This window comes from Podarcis pityusensis, assembly GCF_964106645.2.
Source record: "Podarcis pityusensis genome assembly, chromosome: 3".
NCBI classification, from domain to species: Eukaryota; Metazoa; Chordata; class Lepidosauria; order Squamata; family Lacertidae; genus Podarcis; species Podarcis pityusensis.
The window spans coordinates 120911091-120930291 of NC_138026.1; the positions used below are offsets into that span (position 1 = coordinate 120911091).

Genomic DNA, 19201 nt, shown 5'->3' on the forward strand with positions numbered 1-19201 from the left:
CCGTATAGTTCAAGCTATGGTTTTCCAAGTAGTGATGTATGGAAGTGGGAGCTGGACCATAAAGAAGGCTGATCGCCAAAGAATGGATGCTTTTGAATTCTGGTGCTGGAGGAGACTCTTGAGAGTCCCATGGACTGCAAGAAGATCAAACCTCTCCATTCTGAAGGAAATCAGCCCTGAGTGCTCACTGGAAGGACAGATCGTGAAGCTGAGGCTCCAAGACTTTGGCCACCTCATGAGAAGAGAAGACTCCCTGGAAAAGACCCTGATGTTGGGAAAGATGGAGGGCACAAGGAGAAGGGGACGCCAGAGGACGAGATGGTTGGACAGTGTTCTCGAAGCTACCAGCATGAGTTTGACTAACTGCGGGAGGCAGTGGAAGACAGGCGTGCCTGGCGTGCTCTGGTCCAGGGGGTCACGACGAGGCGGACACGACTAAATGATTAAACAACAACAACAACAATGGGTTGTGCTGAAGAAGATTCCAGCGAAACGGTCAGATTATCTGGGATCACTGTCTTACGTTGTTATTCACTCACTACTTCAGCACCATGAACGCCTAAAAAGTTTTATTCTTATACTTTTACGGACTTTCAAAGATTGACAGACATGTGTTCATTTGATTTCAAATATATTAGAGAATTTACAAGTGTACACATTTTGTTTTTTGTTTTTGCTGTACTAAATTATGTATATTATGCAATAAGAATTGCAGTGCTATCTAGTAAACTGGTCTTTGTGTTGCTTGTGCTGTTTGTTGTGTTAAGTTTGCAACACAGGGGTTTGTTGTTCTGTGTTTCTAAACAATTGGCTTGATTTTTAAACGCTGGTTATTTTCCCCAAAACAACTGCAATTAATTTGAGTCTTGAGTTGGAGGAGTGAGTGGCTGGGGAGACCCTGTCCTCAACCAGTCAATAATTCTCTTTTCCCACCCTCCAATGTGCAGAAAGTTGTTTTTCCCCCCCGGCTGGGTTCAGCAACCAAAGACTTGCTAAGGCTCCAGCCTTTTATAGAGAGATGCGGCTGTTATTTCCAACTTTCCATCAAAATATCTATCGCCTTTAATTCTTTAATTCTCATTTTCCCAGCTCCCAGATAGAGAGCTAAATAGACGTCTCCTATTAGTCCAAGGTAAGAGCTCTTTATTTTTAAACAGAAACGAGATTGGGGACCATTTTGCTAAGTGCTTCCTGGCATCAGACAGAGCAAAGACATCTTGAGGAATGTGGCACTTAAAAGTTAACGTTTTGGTGGACAGAGCAGAGAATCTCTCCAGGTATTTGCAAACATTTAGAGAAATGGGCTTCTAAATTTGTCCCGAAGGTGGACTTTTAGTGCCCACAAAACGGCACCCTTAAGTAGCTATGGGCCATAATGGTTCTGCTCTGTCTCCAATGTCGGAGGCAGCAAACTCCCAAATACCAGTTGCTAGAAACGGCAGGAGTCAGAGAATTGCCAAGTTGGATAATAATAATAATAATAATAATAATAATAATAATAATAAATTTTATTTATACCCTGCCCTCCCCGGCCAGAGCCGGGCTCAAGGAGGCTAACAACAGTAAAAATTACAGTAAAAACATAAGGGGGGGGGGACCCCAATTTAAAATACAGGTTTAAAATGCAGCCTCGGGTGGGGTACCCTGGGGTCATCCAGCCCAACCCGCTCCAACAGAGGATTCACAGGCTGTGGGAAGAGGATTTGGGGTGGGGGGGGAAGGCAAAGGAGAGAGTAAAACAGTTGGAAGGAAAAATTGGTAAAGGGGGGAGAAGGAGAAAAAGTGACCTCACCCAGCTTTGCCCGTGTCTAGAGGGTGATGCAGAGAAGGAAGAGGGACTTTGCTCATGATAAAAAGCATGACCTCCGACCTCTGATAGGTGGGCAGGGTGCTGGCAAACGAACCTAAAGAAAGACAGCAGGAAGAGAGCATGCAAGACGGTCCAGATTCGGGGGGGGGGGGGAGAGAAGACTGGGGTGAACGGACAGGCAGGCGGGCAGAGAGGGTGCAAAGGCCCGAGGCAAGAAGAGGAGGGGGGCACTGTTTTTTTCAGGCCAGAAGCATTTCAACAAGATGTCGTTTTCCTGCTCTCCCACCAGCCATGGCGGGGGGGAAGGATCATAGAATCACAGAACTGTAGAGTTCGAAGGGCCACCCCGAAGGTCATCTAGCCCAACCCCCTGAAATGCAGGAATAGCGATGGTCCCGGTCCAAACTTGCACCGCTAACTTTGCCATGAAAAATAGCTTGCAGATGGGGCAGTTTAACCCAGAGGCATAATAATAATAATAATAATAATAATAATAATAATAATAATAATAATTTATTTGTACCCCAGCCATCTGGCTGGGTTTCCCCAGCTGCTCTGGGTGGCTTCCCACAAAGTATTAAAATACAGTAGTCTGTTAAATCTTAAAAGCTTCCCTAAACAGGGCTGCCTTCAGATGTTTTCTAAAAGTCTGGTAGTTGTTCTCTTTGACATCTGGTGGGAGAGCGTTCCACAGGGCAGGGCGCCACTACTGAGAAGAACCACGCCTCTGCCTGGTTCCCTGTAGCTTTGCTTCTCACACTGAGGGAACCGCCAGAAGGCCCTCGGAGCTGGACCTCAGTGTCCGGGCAGAACGATGGAGGTGGAGACGCTCCTTCAGGTCTACTGGACCGAGGTCATTTAGGGCTTTCAAGGTCAGCACCAACACTTTGAATTGTGCTTGGTAACGTACTGGGAGCCAATGTAGGTCTTTCAGGACCAGTGTCATATGGTCTCGGCAGCCGCTCCCAGTCACCAGTCTAGCTGCCGCATTCTGGATTAATTGCAGTTTCTGAGTCACCTTCAAAGGTAGCCCCATGTAGAGCGCATGGCAGTAGTCCAAGCGGGAGATAACTAAAGCATGCACCACTCTGGCGAGACAGTTTGTGGGCAGGGAGGGTCTCATCCTGTTATGTAGTGTAGTTTCACCCTGGGCCAACAGGGGGATACTGTATATAGTTTTCACTCAGGTCTGTAGATAGTTTTCACTCAGGTCCGCGGCAGTTATTTTAGGCGGGAACTCTGGGCTGTTGTGGTTACAATGTTGACAGCCGGCTGCCTATAAATACAGGCCGGCTGAGCTGTTCGCAGTTAGTTCTATTCCAGCTTACCATAATAAAGAGCTACTTGAAGAAATCGCTGTGCCGGCTGCTATGTCAACCCACCACCTAACACTGGCGACGAGGATGGGATTGATGGACATCAGAGCACAGCCAGATGCGGCCAGCCTCTGAACTGAGCTGAATCACTGAGCTGAATCACAGAGCGAAATCACTGAGCGAAATCACTGGGCAGAACCAATTCAGAGCTGACTGTTCTGGCTAGAGCACTGTGTTCCATCCATCGCCCTTCACGCCGGCATCGGAATCATGGCTTCACTTGTGCCTCTACCGCCGTTTGCGCCAGCCTCTGAATCATGGGACTCCTACCTCGCTCGGTTCGACTGCTACCTCCAAGCCAACGAGCTGACAGAAGTATCACAGGAGCGGAAGCGGGGCCTATTCCTCAGCCTCTGTGGGCCTGAGGTGTTTGAGACGGCCCGAGCGTTGGTTGCGCCTGAAGCAGTCCAGGCAACACCATGGGACACGATCCAAGAGAAGCTCCGCAACCACTACGCACCAAAGCCGTCCAAGATTGCTGCCCGCCATGCGTTCTACCACCGGAACCAGGCAGAGGGGGAGTCAATCAACAACTACACCACCGCCCTGCGACAGGCTGCAATGCACTGTGAGTTCCGAGACTTAGACGATGCCCTGATGGATAGAATCGTCTGCGGGGTCCGGGACATCCATCTGCAACGGCGCCTCCTAGCCAAGCCAGACCTCACGCTACAGAAAGCCATTGAGGAGGCTGTGGCCTCAGAAGCTGCTGAACGCTCCGCCCAGGAGATCCGCAAGTCCAGCAGCCCGCATCTTGCTAGGGAGCCAGTTCCGGTGCATCATGAAAAGGCCAGCAGTGAGGAGGCATCCTCCAGTGAAGACGATGACGTGCACCAGACAAAGCGGGAGCGCAGGAAGTTCCAACAGAAGTCCAAGGGCCAACCGGAATGTGCTGGCTGCGGAGGCAACCATTCCCGTGCCAAGTGTCGATTCAGAGACGCCATCTGTAGGAAGTGTTCCAGAAGGGGCCACATCGCTAAGGTCTGCCGATCGGCTCCGTCTGACACCCCCCCTTCATCGATCCGCAAGTCCAAGTCTTCACTCCAGTCTGCCAAGGAAAGTTGTTTCGCTCTCACCAACTGCCGCTGCCCGTCTGGAACCACGATTGGCCAAACCGACTCGCCTACGCGACGCAAGCTGAACGTCACGGTGCTCATTGAAGGAGCTCCATGTGACATGGAGATCGACACCGGGTCTGCCCTGTCCATCGTGTCATGGAGCACCATTAAAAGACTGGTACCCAGAGTGTCCAAAAGGCAACTCGACTCTCACCGCGTACACCTGAGAGACTACCAGGGAAACGACATTCCCGTGGTAGGCGTTGGCCGGTTCCGGATCGCCTTCAAGGATTTTTCGGGCCTGCTCCGGTTGGTGGTGGTCGAAGGTCAGCGGCCAAGCCTCCTAGGGCTAGACTGGTTTGATGCCCTCGGCCTGGAAGTCACCGGCATCAACTGCATCTCTAACGCAGAGACTGAGGGTCTGGTCAAAGACTTTGCCGAGGTTTTTGACGGCACCTTGGGCCAATATACAGGTACGCCCATCTCCTTTAGCCTTGATCCACAAGTCGCCCCCATCAAGCTAAAGCCACGCCGGGTTCCCTTTGCTCTCAAGGCTAAGGTGGATGAACAACTGGACAAACTGATCGCCCAAGGAGTTTTGGAGCCGGTTGACCACGCAAAGTGGGAAACCCCCATCGTCACGCCTGTCAAGCCAGATGGGTCGGTGAGAATCTGCGCTGACTACAAGTGCACGATCAACAAGGCACTTCAGCAGCATGCTTATCCGGTTCCTGTTGTCCAACACCTGCTGCATTCCCTGGGTGAGGGTAAGGTCTTCGCTAAGCTGGACCTTGCCCAAGCCTATCAACAACTGCCAGTCGATGATGCCACTGCTGAAGCCCAGACGATCGTCACCCACCGGGGGGCTTTCCGTTGCCGCCGGTTGCAGTTCGGGGTGAGTGTGGCTCCTGGCATCTTCCAAAGCCTTATGGAGCGTCTCCTGCAAGGGCTTCCGGGCGTGGTACCATATTTTGATGACGTCTTGGTGTCTGCAGACTCACACCAGCAGCTGTTCGAGCGCCTCCGTGCCGTGCTGACCAGGTTCCAGGAGGCCGGGCTCAAGGTAAAGAGGGAGAAGTGCCAGATCGCCGTTCCACAGGTAGAGTTCCTGGGCTATCTTATCGATGCCTCCGGTCTTCATCCAACCACATCCAAGATCCGCGCTATCCAGCAGGCCCCCACTCCAAAGAACAAAACGGAGTTGCAGGCATTCCTGGGGCTGCTGAACTTTTATAACATGTTCCTGCCCCACAAAGCCACAGTGGCTGAGCCTCTTCACCGACTCCTTAGCACTAAGACGCCTTGGGCCTGGGGTCATCGGGAGACGGCGGCCTTCAACGCGGTCAAGGCTCTCCTTTCTTCAGACAGTGTGCTGGTACAGTACAGTGAATCCAGGCCGCTGGTCCTTGCCTGCGACGCCTCACCTTTTGGCATCGGTGCTGTCCTTAGTCACCATTTTCCAGATGGAAGAGAAGCACCGCTCGCCTACTTTTCCAGGACACTATCTCCGACGGAACGGAATTACAGCCAGCTCGACAAGGAGGCATTGGCACTTGTGGCTGGAGTGAAGAGGTTCCATGAATACCTCTATGGCAGGACTTTTGACCTCATCACTGACCACAAGCCACTCCTGGGCCTCCTCGCCGGTGATCGTCCAACTCCACCGGTCCTCTCACCACGCATGCTGCGATGGACTGTTTTCCTGGCTGCCTACCACTACCGGCTCATCCATCGCCCGGGGAAATCGATGGGCCATGCCGACGCCCTCAGCCGTTGCCCTCTTCCAGCATTTGTGGAAGACCCGGCTCCAGCTTCATCGCTCCTTCTGATTGAGGATCTTCCGGCAGCGCCTGTATCGGCTGCCACTGTGGCCTCCGCATCTGCCCAGGATCGCACCATCAGCCGGGTGCTCAACTGGGTGTGGAGGGGGTGGCCACAAGGGCCTTTTGCATCGGAGTTCCAGCCCTTCGCAACCAGACAACATGAACTCTCAGCTCATCGTGGCTGCCTGCTGTGGGGAGACCGCGTCGTGATTCCCCAGGGACTCCGTCAGCGCGTCCTGGAGGCTCTGCACGTTGGCCACCCGGGAATTGTCAAAATGAAGGCGTTGGCTCGGTGTTACGTCTGGTGGCCTAATATGGACGATGCCATCACTGCCTGGGTGTCCGCCTGTCAAGCGTGCCAGGAGTCGAGGCCTGCACCACCGGCAGCTAAGGGACACACCTGGGAGACGCCAAAGACACCCTGGTCGAGGGTGCACATCGATCTGGCTGGCCCCTTTCACGGCCGGACCTTTATGGTAGTGGTGGACGCCTATTCCAAATGGCTGGAGGTTGCCCTGATGCCCTCCACCACTACCGAAGCTGTCATCCGGGTGCTGCGAGGCCTATTTGCAACGCATGGGTGTCCTGATGTCCTTGTCTCTGACAACGGACCGCAGTTCACGTCAGGCACGTTTGAGCGGTATCTTTTGGGACTGGGCATCCGCCATGCCCTAACGGCACCTTTTCATCCATCCAGCAACGGGCAAGCGGAAAGAATGGTGCGCTCGACAAAAGAGGCACTGGCGCGCCTGGACCGGGGAGACTGGCATGAGCGGGTCGCCGAATACTTGTTCGTGCAACACATCACCCCTCATGCGGCCACAGGGAGGAGTCCTGCTGAACTGCTTATGGGCCGCCGCCTCAGGTCACCGCTCGACCGGCTACACCCAGACTTTGCCGTGGCTGAACCCCCAGGCTGTGCCAACGCACCACGGTCATTTGTCCCAGGAAACCAGGTCTTTGCCCGGAACTATGTGGGGGACATCCCTTGGGTGCCAGCCACAGTAGTGGGAGTCACTGGACCTCGCTCGTACCAGGTGGCACTCGAAGACGGACGCTTGTGGCGACGGCACATAGACCAGCTTAGGCGCAGGGTTGGGGACTTGGACGCTACCGAGGTGCCCCCAACTGCGCTTGCGGCTCCAGAAGAGACACGTACAGATGGCGAGGCCCCACCTACACCTCCCTCACAAACTGCCAGCGTGGAGCCGAACCAAGCCGTTTCAGAACAGACTCAGACCACTCCACTTGCGGAGGCTCCACTCACAGCAGCGGATCCAGGGGAGTTGGTTCCAACGCCACCTAGGGTCGCACCACAGCCTCAGCGAGAACTGTGTGGCCCTCCGGACTTGGCTACCAGTCCCCGGCGGTCTGGCAGAGTTTCCAAGCGCCCAACTTATTTAAAGGACTATGTTGTTGGACAGGTATCACTGTTGGTCTAAGTATGGGAAATGTAACCGATATGCTTTTGTGCTTAATTGAACCATTACGCGTAGTGCTGTATATAAGGAAACCATTACGATTGTAACTAACGCCTTATCTCGGTGGGGAGGGGTGTTATGTAGTGTAGTTTCACCCTGGGCCAACAGGGGGATACTGTATATAGTTTTCACTCAGGTCTGTAGATAGTTTTCACTCAGGTCCGCGGCAGTTATTTTAGGCGGGAACTCTGGGCTGTTGTGGTTACAATGTTGACAGCCGGCTGCCTATAAATACAGGCCGGCTGAGCTGTTCGCAGTTAGTTCTATTCCAGCTTACCATAATAAAGAGCTACTTGAAGAAATCGCTGTGCCGGCTGCTATGTCAACCCACCACCTAACACATCCTGCATACCAGATGGAGCTGATAAACAGCTGCCCTGGACACAGAGTTGACCTGTGCCTCCATGGACAGCTGTGAGTCCAAAATGACTCCCAGGCTGCGCACCTGGTCCTTCAGGGACACAGTTACCCCATTCAGGACCAGGGAGTCCTCCACACCTGCCCACCCCCTGTCCCCCAAGAACAGTACTTCTGTCTTGTCAGGATTCAACCTCAGAATGGCGATTTTTGGAGCAAAGGAAGCTGTTTGTAGGAGCACCCGAAACAAACTTCCGTTTGCCGAACGGACGGCAACCCTGCGTCACTCCAAGAACCAGCCCAGATTTCAACCATGTCAGAAGTAATGGGTGCTGGTGTGGAGCGAAGCAAAGGCATCTGCTTAGAGAGGACCCCCAGATCAGTTGCACAGGGGTAGGAGTGCGGAAAATAATGCCAATAGACTTCACATCTGGCAAACAAGGCATGTCAAAAAAGCCCTGGACACAAAGGAGGCTTAGTTTGGTCAGAATCGAGTCCGCACTTCCAGAGCTAATGTGAAATACAGTTGTACTTTGGTTTTCAAAGAGCTTAGTTCTCAAACGTTTTGGCTCCCGGATGCCACAAACCCGGAAGCGAGTGTTCCAGTTTGCGAACTATTTTTGGAAGCCGTACGTCCGACTTTCCTGCAGCTGATCAGAAGCCGTGCTTTGGTTTCTGAACATTTTGGAAGTCGAACGGACTTTCGGAACGGATTCCGTTTCACTTCCGAGACACGACTGAACATTCCCTCTTGTAAATGAGCCGCTATAGCCAACAGAGGGCTTTTAAGACTCACCTACCCAGGTACTAGGGACGTGGGTGGCACTGTGGGTTAAACCACAGAGCTTAGGACTTGCCAATCAGAAGGTTGGCGGTTCGAATCCCCGCGACGGGGTGAGCTCCTGTTGCTCGGTCCCTGCTCCTGCCCACCTAGCAGTTCGAAAGCACGTCAAAGTGCAAGTAGATAAATAGGAACCGCTCCGGCGGGAAAGTAAACGGCGTTTCCATGCGCTGCTCTGGTTCACCAGAAGCGGCTTAGTCATGCTGTCCACATGATCCAGAAGCTGTACGCCGGCTCCCTCGGCCAATAAAGCAAGATGAGCGCCGCAAGTCCAGAGTCGTCCGCGACTGGACCTAATGGTCAGGGGTCCCTTTACCCTTTACCTTTACCCAGGTACTATCAGAAACCCGAGGGGCACAATGGTTGCCAGATGTGACCTCCCCAACTCCCCACTACAATTTTCAGATGGCTCCAGGTTCAACCTCCTTTGCTGCACAAAGTCCCCCCCCCCCTTTAGCGTGCGCACTCAAGAGTACAGTCACACCTCATGTTACGTCCGCTTCATGTTATGTTCTTTCAGGTTACATCCTGCAGTACCGGAAAGGGTTACTTCCAGGTTTGCCGCTCGTGCATGCACAGAAGCGCAAAATGACGTCACCTGCATGCGCAGAAGTGGCGAATCACAACCTGCGCATGCGCCTACGCACCACTGTGGGTTGCGCTCTTTTCATGTTGTGAACGGGGCTCCGGAATGGATCCCATTCGCAACCAGAGGTACCACTGTACTCTTCTTCCTGCAAAGCCTATCCGCTTAAAATGCAAAAGAATCCATGAGATTCTGAATCATGGGGTTGTGGGTTCGGGTCCTGCATGGGGCAAAAGATTCCTGCATTGCCGGGGGTTGGACTAGATGACCCTCGCGGTCCCTTCCAGCTCTACAATTCTATGATCCTCCAGTGGCAACCCCCCCCCCATCTCTTTCCCTTCTCTCTCTGTCTCCCATCTGCTTTGACTCTGGCGATTCCCAAGCTTATCCTGACCTCTGCTGGTGGCATGAAGGCAAACTCTGAAGGCACCTGCTTTCCTTCCTTCCTATCTGCCTCCAGCGCTAGAAACACCCATCCCATGCGCTTCCGAGGGATTTATGGAGACACGGAAGGGTTAAGAACATGAGAAGAGTCTGCTGGATCAGGCCCATCTGGTCCAGCATCCTGTTCCCACAGTGGCCAACTAGATGCCAACTACATTGGCTCCCAGTACGTTTCCGAGCACAATTCAAAGTGTTGGTGCTGACCTTGAAAGCCCTAAATGGCCTCGGCCCAGTAGACCTGGAGGAGCGTCTCCACTCCCATCGTTCTGCCCGGACACTGAGGTCCAGCGCCGAGGGCCTTCTGGCGGTTCCCTCCCTACGATAAGCCAAGTTACAGGGAACCAAGCAGAGGGCCTTCTCGGTGGTGGCGCCTGCCCTGTGGAACGCCCTCCCATCAGATGTCAAAAAGAACAACAACTACCAGACTTTTGGAAGACATCTGAAGGCAGCCCTGTTTAGGGAAGCTTTTAATGTTTGATGTATTTTAATATTCTTTTGGAAGCCGCCCAGAGTGGCTGGGGAAGCCCAGCCAGATGGGCGGGGTATAAATAATAAAATTATTATTATTATTATTATTATTATTATTATTATTATTATTCCCATTATGGGAAACCCACAAGCAGGATTCGTACACAAGAGCGTTATCCCTTCCTGGAGTTTCCAGGTACTGAGATACAGAAGCATTTCTGCCTCATCCTCTTTTAAAGCCACCGAGGTTGGTGGCCATCAGAGCTTCCAGTGGCAAGGAGTTCCACAGTTTAACTCTGCACTGAACGTAGACCCATTCAAATCATTGCACCCCAGCTAATATTTTTGGTGGGTCTACTCTGGGTCAGCCTGAGCCTTCTCCTGGGCTGGGGTTGTTCTGTCTCCAGAAAGACACGTGTCAGGAGTGCATGCAGGAGCCGGGCCCTGTGACCAGTAGGGCTTTGCAGGACTGGGGCCTTCCTAAGTTTGTTCTGGAGAGGCAAGGCGCGGCCGCACAGGTGAGGCCGCTTGGTAACTCACAGCACCTGGTGGCAAGAGCCGGGAAGGGATATAAGGTCAGCAATTCCCTTCGGCTCTTTGCCACAGCAACACGTTCCCTGCCTTGCTGCATTTGGCTTCTTGACTCCTTGCTTCCTGACCCTCAGACTCCTGGCTTCTGGACTCTCGTTCCTGCTCCCACCCTGCCCTCTTGCCCCCGGTCCCCACGTCCTCCGCCAGGACTTCGACCGCCCATAAACCGGACCGTGACAACACGAGGGCGAAGCTGATTCACCCTTGTGCCTCTGGGGACAGATTCTGACCTGTCAGTTAAGGATTCGTCTCTCGATAACTCGGAGGAGCAAACTAGCTAATTTTTCTATAAGCGATTTCCAAAAGGAAACCCATCCAGATTTCCAAGCGGGCAACTTAAGAAACAGTTTAATACTGATTTTCACTTTACAGTAGAGGCACAAGTCTCCCCTCTGATTCTTCATCCTTTGTCCTGCTGCTCAGCTGAGTTTTACTCAAGTCCTTACAGCTGGATGATGCATTGACTGTTTCATTTGCCTTGCCTGTGTTCTTAGTTGTTATTATTATTGTTATTTTTATAATATTTTTAAAATCTATTGCTATTGATTTTATTGCTAGCCCCCTCCCTCTGCCCCCAGGTGGCTCATAAGCACAGATGGCAGAGAAATCAATAGAATAACAGCATTGCAGATTCAGATGGGATCCCCAGTGGTCATCTACTCCAACCCCCTGCAATGAAAACGCTTAGCTAACGAATCCCTGACTTTATATTAAGAAATTTTGTTTAAAAGAAAGTGTATATAAGAGGACTGTTATCATGGACTCAATGTCTTAAATAACCTTTTTCTATGTAACCAATGGGACGCGGGTGGCGCTGTGGGTAAAACCTCAGTGCCTAGGACTTGCTGATCACATGGTCGGCGGTTCGAATCCCCGCAACGGGGTGAGCTCCCGTCTTTCGGTCCCTGCTCCTGCCCACCTAGCAGTTCAAAAGCACCCTTAAGTGCAAGTAGATAAATAGGAACCGCTTTATAGCGGGAAGGTAAACGGCGTTTCCGTGTGCTGTGCTCGCCAGCTGCAGCTTCGTCACGCTGGCCACGTGACCCGGAAGTGTCTTCGGACGGCGCCAGCTCACGGCCTCTTGAGCGAGATGAGCACGCAACCCTAGAGTCGGTCACGACTGGCCCGTACGGGCAGGGTACCTTTACCTTTTTATGTAACCAATAGATGGAAAATCAGAAGTACTTATTTTTCTTTATTTCTTCTCTTTCCATTCTCTCTTTTGTTTCTTTTCCTGTTCTTCTCTCTCTCTTAATTTGCTCTTCCTGCTTCTTTCTCTTCCTTTTCTCTTTTCTCCTTCCCCTTTTATCTTTTGTCGTTGTTTACATCTTTTAAATTTATATCAAGTTTTCTACATCTTACTGTATTTGGAAAAACCTTAACAAAAAATTTAAACAAAAAGAAAGAAAGAATCCCTGACTGTTGGCCCTCTGACCTCTGTTTAGAAACCTCCCATGAAAGAGTCTGTCCCGCGGTCAAACAGCTCTCGCCGTCAGAAAGTTCTTCCTAATATTTATTCTTCCTAATCTGGTTCTGCTTGCATAGAAATGCAATAGATTTCCCCCATGGGTAGGCAAACTAAGTCCCAGGGGCCGGATGCGGCCCAATCGCCTTCTCAATCCGGCCCGAGGACGGTCCGGGAATCAGCGTGTTTTTACATGAGTAGAATGTGTCCTTTTATTTAAAACACATCTCTAGCTTATTTGTGGGGCCTGCCTAGTGTTTTTACATGAGTAAAATGTTTGCTTTTATTTAAAATGCATCTCTGGGTTATTTGTGGGGCATAGGAATTCGTTCATTATTTTTTTCAAAATATAGTCTGAGGGACAGTGGACTGGCCCCCTGCTGAAAAAGTTTGCTGACCCCTGCTTTAGGCCAGGGGTAGGCAAACTAAGGCCTGGGGGCCAGATCCGGCCCAATCACCTTCTCAATCCGGCCTGCAGACGGTCCAGGAATCAGCGTGTTTTTACATGAGTAGAATGTGTGCTTTTATTTAAAATGCCTCTCTGGGCTATTTGTGGGGCATAGGAATTCGTTCATTATTTTTTTCAAAATATAGTCCAGCCCCCCACAAGATCTGAGGGACAATGGACCAGCCCTCTGCTGAAATTTTTTTGCTGACCCCTGATCTACCCGATTCAAACTTCCTGCAACAATACGCAGACATGGGCCTTTCACATTGCAGTTTCCCGAAAGTGCGGATGAAGTTCCCCGATCAAAAATATGCACAAAAATTGGGGGAAACGTACACACAGGAACCTGAGCCAGACCATTGGTTTGAATGGACCAATTGGTCCATTCATAGCAGTGTTGACTACACTGGCTGGCAGCCACTCTCTAGGAATTCGAGCAGAAGAATATCTGGCGATGCTGGGAATTGAACCTGGAGTCTCCTGCATGCAAAGGACCCTGAGCTGTGACCTTTCTGGCTCAAGGGGGGGAGGAGCAAAAGCCTTGGCCTACCTGTGGTCTTGATGACAGCCTCCTGGAACATCCTTTCTTCGTGCTCCTTGATGATCTTGGTGCCTCCGGCGATGGCGCAATCGTAGCTGCCCGTCAGGGCGTAATCGATGCTCAGGCGTAGCTGCCTCAGGAGGGTGTTGAAGACCTCCAGCACGGTTGGCCCTGGAAGAAGCGCACAGAGCATTGGAGTCTCCCCTGCGATTCCCGCAGAGCAAGGGGTCAGGCTAGAGGACCTTCAGGGGTCCCTTGTAGGAGTGCAAATATCCAGAGTGTGGGGGGTCAGGTGGGGTTGCTATGAGGAATTATGAAATATGGAGCAAGCCATTGTGTCGGTGATGAAAGCATGGCGTTGACTGGGTTTAATTCATGGACAATAATTTCTGATCAAATCCCACATGCCTCTCCCTCTCTGCCATTTGCTTTCTCTACACCTGACGCCTGACTTATATGCAGAATTCATCATGTGAAAGGCTGGGCTGGATGAATCCCAAGCCAGAATTAAGATTGCTGGAAGAAATATCAACAACCTCAGATATGCAGATGACACAACCTTGATGGCAGAAAGTGAGGAGGAATTAAAGAACCTTTTAATGAGGGTGAAAGAGGAGAGCGCAAAATATGGTCTGAAGCTCAACATAAAAAAAACAAAAAACGAAGATCATGGGCACTGGGCCCATCACCTCCTGGCAAATAGAAGGGGAAGAAATGGAGGCAGTGAGAGATTTTACTTTCTTGGGCTCCATGATCACTGCAGATGGTGACAGCAGTCACGAAATTAAAAGATGCCTGCTCCTTGGGAGAAAGGCGATGGCAAACCTAGACAGCATCTTAAAAAGCAGAGACATCACCTTGCCAACAAAGGTCCGTATAGTTAAAGCTCTGGTTTTCCCAGCAGTGATGTATGGAAGTGAGAGCTGGACCATAAAGAAGGCTGATCATCCAAGAATGGATGCTTTTGAATTCTGGTGCTGGAGGAGACTCTTGAGAGTCCCATGGACTGCAAGAAGATCAAATCTATCCATTCTGAAGGAAATCAGCCCTGAGTGCTCACTGGAAGGACAGATCCTGAAGCGTAAATCTGTTCATCACAATTACTTTTCAAATAGTTCATATATTTACTCCAGTCCTCTAAGAATCTCTGATCCCACACGTTTCGAATCCTTCCTGTTAATTTATCTAATTCTGCATAGTCCATCAACTAAGTCCATTCTTGCACTTCCTTACTTTTAGCCCAGTTTCTGATCTTATGAGGGAGCGTGGTGTAGTGGTTAGAGCGTCGGAGTTCATATGCCCCTACACACCCACGAACCTCACTGGGGGTGACCTTGAGCAAGTCACCAAGCTCTTAGGTCTAACCTACCTTGCAGGGGTATTGTGGGGGTTCAGTGAGGAGGGGTGGGGAGAACCAAACCCACCACCTTGAGATCCTTGGAAAGATAGCTGGGATGGATATGCAATAAATGAATAAAAAATAACTATAAATGCCTCTCCAGGCTAACTTTCCAATCAATATTTCCTAGTGATTTGTCTGGGATTGATCTCTGACTTATCACTGCCTTGCCAGTGATAATATCATAAGAATAGTGGCTTTAAACTGCAGCAGTGAGTTCCACTGTTTAAACACGCAAAGAATGGCTTTCTTTGGCCTGTCCCGATTCTTCCGACACTGCTATACTTCGGAGCAGGCGGGTGGCTAGAGATTTATTATGAAGTTATATGGCTTTAGTAGAAATATTATAAGGAATTAAGTATGAATAGATTAATAGAGTATTAAAGGGATAAATAAGGTTAGAATATGTTAAGATTATAGGATAGAAAACAGAGGAAGATGGAAAGGAATTGTTGAAACAATTAACAGAAGTGGAATACAAAAAGGGAGGTGTGAGGAGGTCGTGGAAATAAGGGAATGAAAGATAAGATATTGAAATTGTTTTGTGTTTTAAATGGTTTGTGTCTTGTTTTGTTAGTTTTATGCTTTTTGGGTTTTTTGTGTTTTTTGTTGTTGTTTTGTTGTGTTTAAACGGTTGGAAAATTAATAAATATTATTTTTTTTAAAAAAAGAGATTTATCTGCTGGGAGTGGGCAACACTCGGTCAGCACCGTCTTGGGGGTCGCACCCTGGCTCCTTACCGACCGATCCAGAGGCTGCGATGACGGCGGCCTCCGACAGGACCTCCACGATCCCGGCCCGAACCGTGGCCGCGCTCCTGCTGTTGGCATCCAAGTGGCTTAGAAGCTGCTGGATCACGAGGTGAGAGTGCTGGGGCTGGAAGAGCGAACAGACAGAGGGGATGAGGGGAGAAAAGAACGTAAGATAGTGACGATGTGGAAACGTTGGTGTCAGACCTCGATTTTGTCCTAATGGTTTCTTTTTTTAGAAAAAATGCTTTTTATTGAATTTTCTTTAACATAGGTAAAGGTAAAGGTACCCCTGCCCGTACGGGCCAGTCGTGTCCGACTCTAGGGTTGTGTGCTCATCTCACTTAAGAGGCCGGGAGCCAGCGCTGTCCGCAGACACTTCCGGGTCACGTGGCCAGCGTGACAAAGCTGCTCTGGCGAGCCTGTACCAGCGCAGCACACGGAAACGCCGTTTACCTTCCCACTGGTAAGCGGTCCCTATTTATCTACTTGCACTTAAGGGTGCTTTCGAACTGCTAGGTGGGTAGGAGCTGGGACCGAAAGACGGGAGCTCACCCCGCCGCGGGGATTCGAACCGCCGACCATACGATTTGCAAGTCCGAGGCCCTGAGGTTTTACCCACAGCGCCACCCGCGTCCCTTTTCTTTAACATAAACAAAACAAAATAAATACAGTAAAATTCTACCATCGTATGTCCACTTACTTTCTTGACACTCTATCGAGCACAGACTTCCCTCCCTCCCTTCAACAGGCTTTCATATTAATCTTTCATTTTTCGCAGATTCTTAATAACACATTATTCACATCATAAGATTTTTTTTTAATCCTACTACAGTTTTTAAACTTCTACAGTTGTTACTTATACAATCCACAAATTTACTCCATTCTCTTCTGAACTTGGTTTCCTCTTGGTTACGGATCCTGGGAGTCAGTTTTGCTAATTCCACATATTCTACCATTTTTGTCTGCCACTCCTCTAATGTTGGCAATTCCTGAGTTTTTTGGGCTACTAAGATTCTGGCAGCAGTTGTGACATACATGAATAATCTCTGGTCTGCATTTCTTATTTCATCTCCTATCAATCCCAGCAAAAAAGCTTCCGGATTTTTGGGGAAAGTGTTTTTGAACAATTTTTTCATTTCATTGTAGATCATATTCCATTTTTTTTTCATTTTCTCACATGTCCAGCACATGTGATAAAAATCTCCATCTTTCACTTTACATTTCCAGCATGCTTTACTGCTCATTCTATACATTTTTGCTAGTTTGACAGGTGTTAAATACCATTGTCCTAATGGTTTCGATATTAATTGCATTTGACCTTCTAGGCAGAATGTATTGATGAATGATTCCTGCATGCTTGCATTTTGTAACCCTTATGCTTTCCTTATGTGAACAAGTATTCTTATCTGGCACCAATGGCCAGCCAGGATGTTTGCATATGTCTGTTTTGAGTTAAGGCTTGAGTTCAAATCCAGCATCTAAGATATGGGAGTAAGATATGGGAATGGAATGTCAACAGTCCTTGTGGAAGGCCTGGTTGCCAATATAATTGGGGTTAGAGTGCAATAGTTGAGACCAGATGGTTTGGTAAATGAGGGCAAGTTGATATTAGTGTGGCAGAACCTAGGACTTGCTGATCAGAAGGTCGGCGGTTCGAATCCCCGCGACGTGGTGAGCTCCCGTTGCTCGGTCCCTGCTCCTGCCAACCTAGCAGTTTGAAAGCACGTCAAGTGCAAGTAGATAAATAGGTACCGCTCTGGCGGGAAGGTAAACGGCGTTTCTGTGCGCTGCTCTGGTTCGCCAGAAGTGTCTTAGTCATGCTGGCCACATGACCCGGAAGCTGTCTGTGGACAAACACCAGCTCCCTCGGCCAATAAAGTGAGATGAGCGTCGCAACCCCAGAGTCGGTCACGACTGGACCTAATGGCCAGGGGTCCCTTTACCTTTACCTATGCATGTTTACAGGGGGCAGGCAGGTGTGGGGGACTCCCCGGTCCTGAATGGGACAGCTGCGCCCCTGAAAGCCAACAGAGCATTTCTAGCTAAAAAGCTGGTCCAATGACGGATGGCGTCAAAGAGAGACTGTACTGTGTGTCCTGTCCTTTTGCGTTACCTGGACAGGTAAGGTCACACCCACATTCAGTCACATGCAAAGGAAGGATGTTCCCGCCAGGAAGAAACAGGAAGTTTTCAACTGGCTGGGCCAAACATTCCCCTGCATGTCCACTCTAGGAAAACAAGGAATGTTGTACTTGACTGCTTCTTATGTATCACATCCCACAACTGCCTTCTCACAGCTGAACCGTGCACTGAAGAAGCCGTTTCTTTTGTCTGTAGCAAATCTCCGGCTGCATTGCACGCTTGTGCGTTCTAGCGTTGCAAAAGAGGGAGGCAAATTTTCTCTACCCTCTTTCTGCATGCCAGGCATCCTTTTATAAACGTCCGCCAGGAAGCAGGTGGATTCGCAGGACCCCGCAGGGTTGAAACGATGTATGTTTGTGTGGGCAGAGGAGCTCTGCCCCTCGGCAAAGCGAAACCCAAACCCACTCTCTTTTCAGCGACTCTCACCTGGATCGAGTACATGATGATCTTAAAGCAGTGGATGGCAAACGTCTTCGGCTCCCACAGTGTGTGGTTGTCCAGGTGGCTTTTGGGAAAGAAGGGAAAGGACACCGTTTAGCAGAGGCAACCAACAAACATCTGGATTTCCTGCTCTCGCACACCTGCCAGAGCATCTGGAGGACAGTCCCTGGTTTCAGAGTGTCAGGTGAGAAGCCATGGCAGGTGGTTGCAGGAAGGCAGGTAACGCACACAGCCAGCTCTTGGAGCAGAAAACAAATCGGCTTTTCCCTGGGTATCTAGAAATCACCACCTGAACTAGAGAAACAAATCTATCGATTGTTCAAAGTTCAACCAACGATTCGGTTTCTTTGTTTGACAATTTTTAAAAAAACCTGCTAGCTCGGTTTCTCTGTATCCAAGATTAGCCTTTTCTCATGTGAAAATTGATTTAAGGATTCCAGCCAAAAATAGCTGGTCAGGGAGGGAGGGAGAGACAAAGGACTCAGCTACATTAGTCCGAAAACAGTGTTTTGAATGTGTTACAAACATGCAACGCCAGATGGCGCTAGAGAGCAAAATAATTTTCTTTGCGGTTTTCCATAGGGTTCTTTTTCTTTTGTTATAACGATTTAATTTCTGGGTAATTTATAGCATGCTTTCCCTGTGTGCAGATCCAGTGCAAATATCCAAGTGGTGACAGAGAGCATTTGCAGCCCTCCAGGTGCTTTTGAGGCTCCCAGTGGTCAGGAATGATAGGAACTGTAGTCCACCAACATTTGGGAGGCAACAGGCTCCCCCGCTCCCTATAGTATAAGAGTGCCAGCTCAGATCAAAGGACCACCTGGTCCTCCACGTTGCTTCGCACAGTGGGTGGTCAGAGATGTCTGGGGAGTCCGTGAGCAGGACATGAAGGTTTCTGCTTTCCTTTGCTGTCTGCCTGCGGCATCCCATGTCAACTGCCTCTGCACATGGCGGCTCTATTTAGCTGTTCCTAGAAAGAACACATGGGGAGGCCTGTAGCTGGATTTGTGGGAAACCAGAAAAGCAATGACCAACCTAGACAGCATCTTAAAAAGCAGAGACATCACCTTGCCAACAAAGGTCCGTATAGTAAAAGCCATGGTTTTCCCAGTAGTGATGTATGGAAGTGAGAGCTGGACCATAAAGAAGGCTGATCGCCAAAGAATTGATGCTTTTGA

General features: G+C 49.9%; 1 protein-coding gene across 6 annotated transcripts in view; it reads right to left on the reverse strand.

The window, feature by feature from the left end:
* Positions 1–19201, reverse strand: part of EFR3B (EFR3 homolog B) — a 129738-nt gene that overhangs the window by 15547 nt on the left and 94990 nt on the right. For all 6 annotated transcript variants that reach the window (XM_081000912.1, XM_081000910.1, XM_081000909.1 and 3 more), the window contains 4 exons: positions 18009–18087; positions 15429–15564; positions 13299–13460; positions 1793–1904 (listed from right to left, as the gene is read on the reverse strand). In XM_081000912.1, coding sequence (XP_080857038.1) covers positions 1793–1904; positions 13299–13460; positions 15429–15564; positions 18009–18087 — 489 coding nt within the window. The remainder of the gene's footprint in view (positions 1–1792; positions 1905–13298; positions 13461–15428; positions 15565–18008; positions 18088–19201) is intronic.